Raw genomic sequence first — 10,884 nt, 5'->3', positions numbered from 1 at the left:
ATTTTATTTTACTTTATTTTTGAAAAATTGATATCCAATACCAACATAATGTGTTCCTCTCGTAAACCTGAAAATTGTCACTCATTTGCTTTATTTTGGCTTTGCTCCTTTTCTCATTCTTTTTTGAAAAAAAATGTTTTATGTCTTTTGTTACAAATTTATATTCACATTGTCTTTTGTTACAAATTTATATTCACATTTTCTTTCTTTCTTTCTTTGCACCAACATAAGAACATGCCATCTATATTTTCACTAAACCTATTCATACTCCTTGCTTTTACATTCATAAATGTAGATTTTCCAACAAAATCCATTATTTTTCTTTCGTTTTGGTGGACTTCAGTGTATTCTTCGTTTTTTCCATAATCCGTTTTTTTGTGTGGAGTTTTTCCTTACTGCAAAGGAAGGTCTAAGGGAAGGGATCCCCAGTTTAGTTTAGTCTATTTAGTTAAAGCTTAGTATTCTCCTATTGAATTCTATGCATTTATGATCCTTTTGATTGTATGTTTACTTTATCATTACCGGTACGAAGCCCATTGAGACGACTGTTGTTGTGAATTTGGGCTATTCAAATAAAATTTAATTCTGAAGTTTTTCAAAGAACACAAAAAGCTTTAAAATGTCTTACAATTTGTTCTCAACATAAAATTGTTTAAAATGTTATATCTGTAATGTTTTGTCCAATCTAGTTTTACATTTTATGTATTCACTCCTACCCCTTGTACTCGGGACCTCGTTCTTTCTGTCACGACCCAGAGCTCATGACCACATGTGAGTATTGGAACCGGTAAATTGAGAGATTCGCTTCCTGGATTAGTTCTCCCTTCACCACAACGAACCAGTACGAAGACCGCCAATCCGCCTGTCAATGTGACGCTCCGATCTTCATTCACTCGTGATAAGACCCCCAAGATCTTTAAACTCTTCCACCTAGGGCAGGAGCACTCTATATGCCCAAAGAGGGCAAACTACAGTGAAGAACCATGGCCTCAGATTTAGCTGTGCTGACCATCATCCCTGCCACTTCGCACTAGGCCTTCAAACCGCCCCAATGCACGCTGGAGGTCCTGGCTCGGTGAAGCTAACAGAACAACATCATCTGCAAAGAGCAGAGAGGAAATCCTGTGGTCCCAAACCAGATCCCCTCCGGCCCCTAGAAATTCGGCCACCTAGAAATTCTGCCCGTAAAAACTATGAACAGAACCGGTAAAAGCAAGCTCCTGCTCTGGTCATTTGAGACCGGACAGCCCTCAGTAAGGCTCCCCGGACCCCATACTCCCAGAGAGGTCCCAGAGCTTCCTCTGTAGGATGGCTGAGTGCTCCCTTAGAGACAGGATGAGTCACCAGCAGAGAGCTTGGAGTAGAACCACTGCTCCTCCACATGGAGAGGAGCCTGTTGAGGTGGCTCGGGGATCTGGTTCAGATACCTCCTGGATGCCTCACTGGGGAGGTGTTTCGGGCATGCCTCAGGACTTCGGGGATGACCCAGGACGCATTGGAAAGACTACGTCTCCCGACTGGCCTGGGAACGCCTCAGTGTCCTCCCAGAGGTGCTGGAGGAAGTGGCTGGGGGGAAGGAAGTCTGGGCATCTTTACTTAGACTGCTACCCCCACGATGGATGGCATTCCCACCCCTGACATTTTTTTTGATTTTTATATGTTTGTAATAATATACATTGTAAAGTCTTTTGATATTTTTGTACTTTACCTGGCATTTACAAAAAGTTTTATGTTTATCTTTAATAAAATTGTACATTGAATACAATAATAATATATTAACATGAATGTGTTCATATCAGTTTAATACTGAATATTCACTCTTACTAAGGGCAGTTTAGAGTGTTAATGGAACTTGTTAGTATTTCTACTGTAGTGAAATGTATTACCTTTTAAGAGTGAATACATTATTGATGAAATTTAATACAAAAGCAATTGATTTTAAAACCTTTTAAGTATTCCTTGGAGAATGTGTTGTCCAAATGTACTTGAAGTATCTGTGGACAGAGGTGTATTGTTGCCTTCATGGGCTGTTTCCACACATTTGTCGGAGGCTCTGCAGGAGACATCGACATGAAAAGCACTTTTGGTGTTTTTCATGGTCAGTGAACCCCTCATCTCAAATTGCAGTATTTCTTATGCAATTTGAGATGAGGGGTTCACTGACCATGAAAAACTCGACTGGTGTTTACCTTTTTTTCCCCCCTTTTAAACAAGCTTCATGAGGCACCGTGTTTTTATGGTTATGAATGCTCAAAAGTTCTTTATCAAGTGTAACCATCCCTCACCTTAAAATACATTTTTAAAAATCCTGTTGTGTGGATAACAGAGCTAATCTTTTCAGAACAAGATTAGAGATGTAATGCAGTAACAACAACATAAATATTGCATAACTTAAATAAAAGAAGTCTGGAATGGCACCTGGGTTTATTCATTGTATCTTTGTGACAATATGATGTCTAACGTTTTCACCTGGGTTTGCCAAATCATGGTCCAATGTCCTTAAACTGTAAAATATAGGGAATGTTCTTTTTTAAAGAAGGTCTTTCAGTTTAGTTTAAAAAATAAAATGAATTAGAATGTATCAAAAACATGTTTTATTTTGACTGACCCGTTGTTTTTTAAATAGTATATATACTAATGTAAATCTTAAATTTAATTAAAATTTGTTTTTGAACGAATGGTAAAAAGAAAATCTAAAAATTCGCTTTTTAGAACTTCCTTCCAAAAATCAACTTCGGGTTTAACCAACAGCAAAAACAACAAAAATCCATGGCTAAATAAACGTAAATCTATCTTCCACCCATCTTCAATCAAAAAATATAAATATTACTGTTTGATGGCATCTTTCTTGATCTAATTTTCCTTCAGGAGTGATTGGTTATTTGTCTCTGATCTGCACTGCTGGTCTGTCCCTGACAATCCCTTCTCCAAGTTGTAGGTGAAGTAGTTAGTAATGGCCAGGAGGAGGCGCTACATTTTTTTCAAGGACATCAGTTTGAAAAATGTGGAAAAAAAATGCAATGACGTCACTTCCTGGCGGGTGAACAAACCCTATTGTACAGATTTTCTGTTTTTATGATATTACTGTTTTATAAAGACGAGGTAAACTATTTATTTGACTTTTCTTCCTTTGGTTTGCTCGTGTAACAAAAAGGTAACTGAGTCGAAAGCAGAGAAGTTTCGGGGATCGAAAAGTTTGTGTTTACATCATTGTTTTCCGACATGCGAGTCACAGAATTTGAAACGAAAGCAAGAAGATTATAAATAAAGTCGATGACTTAGTGTTATACTGTGGTCTTAAAATTATTTGGTAAAGATATTATTTTTTTGGTAAACAATGCACGAAATGTCGTATTTTTTAATTTTCAAAACTTGAGTTAAGATTATAAATTATGACCGCACTGTTTACGTAAACTTTAAGTTTAACGTAATCGCTCACTGCATAGGTTTTCTTTACGGGTTTCGCTGGTAAGCACTTTGACTTATACACACACACGGTCACGTTGCAACAATGCCAACAATGTAAACAGCGAGCATTCTGTCGTTTTTTTAACAACGCCAAGTGGAAACCTATAGACGCTGTCACACATATGAATCGGAAATTTAGTTTTTCTGATTAGTGTAATCTGTTCAGACAAAATGAGAGCAGATTCCTTTAGATTTGACCATTACATGATGGTCAGACTGCAAACGCAGTGCAGTTAAGATGGTTCAGAGCAAATGTAAACACATTCATTGCACTATATTGTATAGATTATTCTATATGATCTTTAAGATACAGTTTAATTTGATATTTTTGCATACATTATATGTTTAACGGGTCTGTACTTTGGCTGCTTTGCAGAGCCCCCAGACATGGATTCATCTGGTGAAGACATAAACGATATGGTAAAGAAAGATGATGCTCCTAAAGGTCCCTCTGGACAGAAAGAAACCTCGACTGCAGATATGCTAAGGTTTCACCTTCTTTGTTTTGTACTTTTTAAATGTTTCATTAGAAACCAAACGCATCCTAAAATCCACATTCAAGATTTCCTATAGCTCCACCGTGCTTGCAGTAAACGCCACTGATTTCCTTTCAGAATTAAACAACAAATGTCAAACCAGTGCTTTGAGATGGAAGTACACCTTAACGCAGGTAATCAAGCAGAGTTTTATTTCAACAGATTGTAAAGTATTTTAAAAAAATCATTGAAGTTTCTGTTGCAGGGAAAAACAGACGATCTTGCAGCACTTCTGAAGCAGAACGAGACTAGTAAGTATATAAACACCTAAACATTTTTTAAATCAAATGTGATGTTGTAATCCGTTCTTAGATCTACTGTCTGTGTACATGGTTTTAAATGTTCCAGCTCGGACCACATAAGTGAGCTTGAAAGAGTAAAGACACTCCGATTTAACCAGACTTTGGCTCTGCACAGGTAAACAGGTTTTGTGCAAAATAGAACCGAGATGCTGTGAACATGCTGGAAGCGTTGACTTCATCATGTGGGTGTCTTTCAGAATGCAGATGTGGCATGCTATGGAAGAAAAAATAAAAACCAATGATCCGGAGGCAGAGTGAGTTGTTTTTCGCAGAACTCAGAAAGAAGTAGTGTCTTCTTGTTTGACTGGTTTTGACTATTTTTACCTACTTGTTTTGTTGTCAGTGCTCTAAGAGCTGTCAACCAACGCTGCATGGCGCTGTGCTGCCGAATAAAACAGATTCAGCAGGTATGTTGTCCTGAATCCTAATCCCAAATAGTGGCTATGATTGAAATATTCAAGTTTTGTGATGTGGAAAGATCCCATTTATCTGGTAAAGTTTGAGTTAGTCCAACCTGGAGAAATTCTCAGTGGGAATTTGTGGCAAACACATAAAAAGGTAGCATGGAGTCAACTATAAATAATGATGTGACCGACTATATTCAGCTTGTTTTTATGTTGAACCACAATATGTTTAAGAGCCATATTGGAAAAAAAGTGTATTTAACTTCACAGAATTTTAATTCTTCTAGCTTTAAGTAATGAGCAGCTGCTCTTAGAAAACAGGTTTAGCACTTATAAAACAAATATACCTCAAATTTTTGAACTTTACTTTAATACAAATGTTAATAACACAAAATTGTTGCCAGTCAATTGTGAAAACAATAAATTTATTGAAACTAAAAGTTTTTTTTTAGAGTGTTTTTTAGTAACAAAACAAAACTATTTGTATAAAGCCCAGTGTCCCAGTCAAAAATTGAATGACTAGTTAATCTTTTTATTTGCACAAATTGAAAACATCTGGGGTTTTTTTTTTGGGCCGACGTTATTTGTACGTAATTCAGTGCAAACAAGCACAAAAACTGACATTTAATACGTATTAACCTAATGTAACCCTAAACCTTCTTCCGGGTCCGTAGAGCCAAGAAAAGACTTCAGCACATATTTAGAAAATTCCGTGTGAATAGTCACTTTCTTTTATTTTTAGGTGAGATTGTTCTGTAGTTGCTTGAGCTTTAATCATATAACATCTCATTAATACAGATGCTGTAAAAATAAAAGCCCCCCACATATCTAGAAGTGAAACATCCATTTTTATCTTTCCAGACTTTATCAGATGCTCCGGTTAGCTACTTAAAGACCCCTCTTGTCAAAGTCTTAAACTGTGATAAGCTCTTTCTATAAACTCTTCTATGCTGTTTTTTTGTAATTGAAGGTAAATATTAGTGTTCTAGGTATTGTGCAAAAATCAGATGACACCATAAAGGGTCATTTATTAATTGAATCTTGATTGGATTCAGCTATTTCTCTACTTTGAACAAATAAATTCTTTTTTTGGAGTTAATACATATACTATGTAAATGATAGGCCTATTTTTTAACACAAATCCTTCTTGTTCTTAACAGGAGACAAGACTTTTACAAGATGAAATAACAGAACTACAAAAGAAGAGACTCGGTATGTTATAACTGTAATATTTGAACTGTTTCCTGCTGCATGTGGAGTCAACAATAAGATGATCAGTGCGTTCATCCATTTGATTATTTCTGTTTGTTTGTTTGTTGGCAGAGATGAAACGCCTCACACACGAGAAAATGAAGGAAATGGAAGACTTGATGTCCCGGAAGGAGCACCCAGATACAGAAAAGTACAAAGCTGCATTGGAGAAGGGCCAAACAAACCTGGAAAAATATAAAAAGATGTCAATCATGGCACAGAATGTCCTCAGGGTAAGCTATGTTCAAGATTAAAAGGAAATGTAGTTAGCCTAATTACATTTTTACAACAACTATTTTAGAAAAATAAAAATAAAAGTTGGGCGGTGAGTTGCAGACTCGGGAACCATGTGGAGCTAATGTGTTGCTGTCTCATCAGGGCCTCCTCTTGGCATGTAAAATCAACTGGCTGGATGATCCCAAACTTCGACACGTTGCAATGACACTGGAGGAGTTCCCTATTACTGACTGAAAAAGGCATCTAGTCCACTGTATCTATTTATCTATTATTTTATCAATAAATTACACAACTGTTAAAATCGTGTCCGTATTAATGCTTTTTTTTAATTATTTTTTTAAAACTTTTATTTCGGAAATTAAATAATTCTAAAAAAGCTCCCGCTAGAGGGCGCTACTATCTAAAGTCTGCCGTACATCCAAGCCAGAGAAGAAGTTGCAGCACACGTGGTTTTAGCTTAAAGTAGAGATACTCTAAAAAACAACAAATATCAGTACTTGTACTTCACGGATAGGCCTATAATACTACCAACAAAATGCCGAAAGTTAAAGCGGAGAAGAAAAGCAGGCAGCACCAGGAGATAAAAAATCAAGGTACGTTTACAGGAATGTTCCTGCTAGAAAGTAGAAAACCTTCCCATCAGATCAGCTGTGCAAGGATGGTAAAAACAAGAATATAATCTGACCTTTAACATTTTTTAAAGTATCCTTTGGTTTAGCCGCATATTATATACAGAGAATATTGTGCTCTTTGACGTGAGTTCTTCTTAGACGCTGTTATGAGCCTGTCTTAATTTAACATTCAAATCTTCATCATGGATTCATAAGAAACCGCTTTTACCAAATGCAAAGTAAAGTATATTTGTTGTTTCTGCTGTTTCAAGATCAGGTCAAACCAACCAATCAGGATACAATATTTGTAATTGATATCTCATTTATTTAAACAAGCCCGAAGCTTTCGATGCCCCAGACTGTTTTTGAATGTCTGTATTTTTGAAGGCATCGTGTTCAACACCGGGATTGGTCAGCACATCCTGAAGAATCCTCTCGTCGTGAATGGAATCATTGAAAAGGTGGGATCTTCAGGTCAAGACTGGAAATAATTCCCTTCATTGCATGATTTATGTTGTCATAGAATAGGGGTCTGCAACCTGAAAGAGTCTTTAATTAGTCCAGTTTCTTTCAGACTAAACCAGTGAGACGCCAGCAACTCCCACTTCAATGTTTAGAGAGAGAAAAATATGTTTTATTTTTGTGGCCATTAAGCAATTAGTTAATAAAATGTTTTAATATTTGCAATAATTGAATTATAAGTGTTAAATTATAGTACTCATGACAGCAGTACATACAAGTTCCTTTCAAAATAAAATACATCCTGTGTCAATTGAGATCCTCCCGCTGCAGCAGATTTACCTGCAAGTATATTTTAAGTACTTTGCCTCTGAACAGCAACAAGAAACAGATTTAAACTTATTCTCATATTAACCAGTCTGACAATAGATCAAACCTTTTATCATAATTTTTCTTATGCAGGAATGGTAAAGCTTGTAATGCTGATTTAGTGTGACTTCAACAGTGGTTAAAAAAGTTAATTTTTACTCATGTAAGACCACCACAGTTTAAAACTCTAAACAGAAATGATAGAACGTTATTAAAAAAACAGTTATTTATATTCAAATCATTGGCAGCCACTTGTGTCTCCAGAGTCTCTGGTTGTAGACCCCCGGTCTAGAATAAAATACTAGAACTCATCAATCCTTGATCTGGATGGATGAGAATCTTCATAGACGACAGCTTGTCATTTCAGAACTTTAAAAGGTTTTAGGATCTGGCGGCTTATTTTCGGAATCATCCTCTGTTTATGTCAAAGATGTAACCCACGCAAAGATAATGGTTCACATTTTAAAGCTTGTTTCTATTTACCCTAATATGATGCTGAGGACACACATGAGTTAAAGATCCAGACTCTGTCCCAACTTGAAGACTCATAACCCAGTACTGAACGGGTCTATGAAATTGTGTTGTTGACATTTATAGAGGCTCAGTTGTCGTTTCTTCTTGCTTAATAGAATAGAACCAAATTTGGATTTCCAGATTTTAATGTGATGCGACCAACATGGTGGCAGATCACTCCAGAGGGTCTCTGGCATCTTTTTAGGTCTTTCAGTTTATAAGGAAACATTTATCACTTTTTTCTTCTTGTGACACAAGGCATAAAAAGAAATAAAAGGTAATTTTTCCCCTTAAATACTTTTGCACTTACCATCTTCAGGTTGGATTCATTTACTTTCACATGAGAGCAGATTTGAGCTTTCAGGCAACAACAACAGGCATTGTCCAAAGATTAATTTTTTTTGACACAATCACAAAAGAACTTTGTTGTTATTGTACAGATGATGGATAAACTGTTCTGCAGCTGTTGTGTAATGTGTCGCTCGGTTTCAGGCAGCGTTGAGGCCAACAGATGTGGTTCTGGAGGTTGGACCTGGTACTGGTAACATGACCGTAAAACTGCTGGAAAAAGCTAAGAAGGTAAACTTTACCAAGAGAAAAAGGACATTTGTTTAATAATTATATAAAAAAAGCATCACTCAAATACAAATTACTGTGACATTTAAGAAGCTTCCTGTTTGTAATTAATCTTCTAAAATAACTTTTACTTCAGTTCAATTGTTTATCTAAAGTTGGATCAGCCAAACAACCGATTCAAACCATTTTAAGGTTGAGTTGTCATTAAGGTTGAGCAAAGTTTTAGGAAAATTGGACAAAAAGTTGAGAGTTTTTGTTTGAACAGTCAACCCCTTGTTGCAGGTGGTAGCCTGTGAGCTGGACACCAGATTGGTAGCAGAGCTCCAGAAGAGAGTTCAGTGCACGTGAGTTTTGCTTCGGGACTTCAAGGGAGTGTTTGATTTCAATGCTAATATCATTTTATTTTATCCCACAGACCAATGCAGGCAAAACTTCAGATCCTGATTGGTGATGTTTTAAAAACAGACCTTCCGTTCTTCGATGTCTGCGTGGCTAACTTGCCTTACCAGGTAACGGACGCTGGAAACGATGGATTCTCCTCATCAGTGATCTATGGTTCCTAACAGCCTCTTTTTGATGCTGTAGATTTCATCTCCGTTCGTCTTCAAGCTCCTGCTGCACAGGCCTTTCTTCAGGTAGAGGGCTTGTCGGGAATCTTGATGGTATTTTCTGTGTCGCCCCACTCAGTGTTGAACTTTTGTCCAGATGTGCAGTGCTGATGTTTCAAAGAGAGTTTGCCATGCGGCTGGTCGCCAAACCTGGAGACAAGCTGTACTGCAGACTCTCCATTAACACGCAGCTCCTGGCCCAAGTCGATCACCTCATGAAGGTCTGACATTTAATTACTTTGGCATTATTATGGAGGTGACTTCAGGTGCTTCACTTCACGGTTCTTCTGTGACCAGGTAGGGAAGAATAATTTTCGGCCTCCTCCCAAAGTGGAGTCCAGCGTTGTCCGTATAGAGCCAAAAAACCCACCTCCTCCCGTGAACTTTCAGGTAAAGTCTGCTCGCCGTCTGTCTGCGCTCTCGGAGAACATTTTTCTCATTTCTATCCTCTTTCAGCAGGAGTGGGATGGTCTGGTCAGAATAGCTTTTGTACGAAAGAACAAAACCCTGAATGCAGCGTTCAAGTGAGTGACTGCCTCCTGCAAACATGAACAGCTCTGTCCAAAAAAGAAAAAGCAGTCTAATTATTTTTTAAATTCTAGATCCACAGCAGTAGAGCAGCTGCTGGAGAAGAACTACAGGATTCACTGCTCCGTTCACAGCGTGGTGCGTGGATTATCCCGACGGTCGTCTTTTCCCCGGTCTGGTTGGGTTGATCTTTGTTTGATCTCCACAGGACGTCCCAGTCGACTTCAGCATCAGCAAGAAGATAGAAAGTGTTTTGCAGGAGGCTGGCTTCAGCGAGAAGAGGGCCAGATCAATGGATATTGATGACTTTATGGTGTAAGCTGTCTTTGATACTTTATGGTGAAAAACATATCAAAAATTCTGCTTAATCCTCATTGAGACCTTCTTCTTTTTGTTCTTCAGGCTGCTGCATGCGTTCAACTCTGCAGGAATCCACTTTTCATAAATGCAAAGTGAAGCTAGCACCTTAATTCAGGCAACAATATATGCTGCCCTAATGAAGCAGCATATGAAAAAAAAAGAAAGAATGGAGGATTAGATCATATAAAAGGCTCATATTGAGTGGTAAATTGAGTATTTGTGCAATCGATTGATTTCTGACATGAATTTAAGATGAGATCTTTAGAGACTGTGTTAAAATAGGATTTTAATTCTCAAAGACTTTCAAAATAAAAGAAATTATACATCCTTAATTTGTGTGGTCATATTTACTGTCTGTGTCATTTTTGTCTAAACAAAAAATCCTTTTGATGCTTAAAAATGAACAAAGTCAAAGTTCAGGCGTGGTAATTTTATTGGCTTTTTTTATTAATTCAGTTTTTTCTGAGAATAAAGGTTTTCATAATCTGCAGTAATCTAGAAAGGGATCCTTGGTGGATTAATGAACTGCCACCTCTCGTTGAAGGCTTGCTCCAAATTTAGGTGGGGGTGTTCGTGTTTGACCCGTCTACCAGAAACACATTTGTGAGGTCAGATAGTGATGTTCTTCACAGGCTCGGCCTTCTTATTCATTCTAAACCTCC

General features: G+C 37.3%; 2 protein-coding genes across 5 annotated transcripts; both read left to right on the top strand.

Annotated features, from left to right (window-relative positions):
• The first annotated feature begins 2,994 nt into the window (after window positions 1–2,994).
• On the top strand, window positions 2,995–6,499 carry cenph (centromere protein H). 3 transcript variants are annotated; one of them, XM_004072427.5, is made up of 10 exons: window positions 2,995–3,102; window positions 3,845–3,956; window positions 4,083–4,138; window positions 4,210–4,255; window positions 4,353–4,421; window positions 4,504–4,560; window positions 4,650–4,713; window positions 5,871–5,922; window positions 6,034–6,194; window positions 6,340–6,499. In XM_004072427.5, the coding sequence occupies exons 2-10, from the start codon at window positions 3,856–3,858 to the stop codon at window positions 6,430–6,432; spliced, it is 699 nt and encodes a 232-aa protein (XP_004072475.1). In that variant the 5' UTR covers window positions 2,995–3,102; window positions 3,845–3,855; the 3' UTR covers window positions 6,433–6,499. The 3 variants fall into 3 exon arrangements, with proteins under 3 accessions (XP_004072475.1, XP_011477542.1, XP_020561641.1); XM_011479240.4 differs by having other exon boundaries at window positions 4,198–4,255; XM_020705982.3 differs by having other exon boundaries at window positions 3,029–3,154; window positions 4,198–4,255.
• A 102-nt stretch (window positions 6,500–6,601) lies between these two features.
• dimt1l (DIM1 dimethyladenosine transferase 1-like (S. cerevisiae)) lies at window positions 6,602–10,554 on the top strand. 2 transcript variants are annotated; one of them, XM_004072428.5, is made up of 12 exons: window positions 6,602–6,791; window positions 7,197–7,270; window positions 8,643–8,729; window positions 9,009–9,070; window positions 9,142–9,235; window positions 9,312–9,361; window positions 9,432–9,555; window positions 9,632–9,724; window positions 9,794–9,858; window positions 9,937–10,000; window positions 10,071–10,177; window positions 10,265–10,554. In XM_004072428.5, exons 1-12 carry the CDS (start codon window positions 6,734–6,736, stop codon window positions 10,305–10,307), a joined length of 921 nt encoding a protein of 306 aa, XP_004072476.1. In that variant the 5' UTR covers window positions 6,602–6,733; the 3' UTR covers window positions 10,308–10,554. The 2 variants fall into 2 exon arrangements, with proteins under 2 accessions (XP_004072476.1, XP_078808406.1); XM_078952280.1 differs by having other exon boundaries at window positions 9,791–9,858.
• The last annotated feature ends 330 nt before the right edge of the window (window positions 10,555–10,884 follow it).

The sequence above is a fragment of the Oryzias latipes genome, chromosome 9, assembly GCF_053564925.1.
Source record: "Oryzias latipes strain Hd-rR chromosome 9, Olatipes_Hd-rR_3.1".
Lineage (NCBI taxonomy): Eukaryota > Metazoa > Chordata > Actinopteri > Beloniformes > Adrianichthyidae > Oryzias > Oryzias latipes.
Note: the sequence above shows the minus strand (reverse complement) of the source record. Positions and strands in the feature narration are given on the sequence as shown.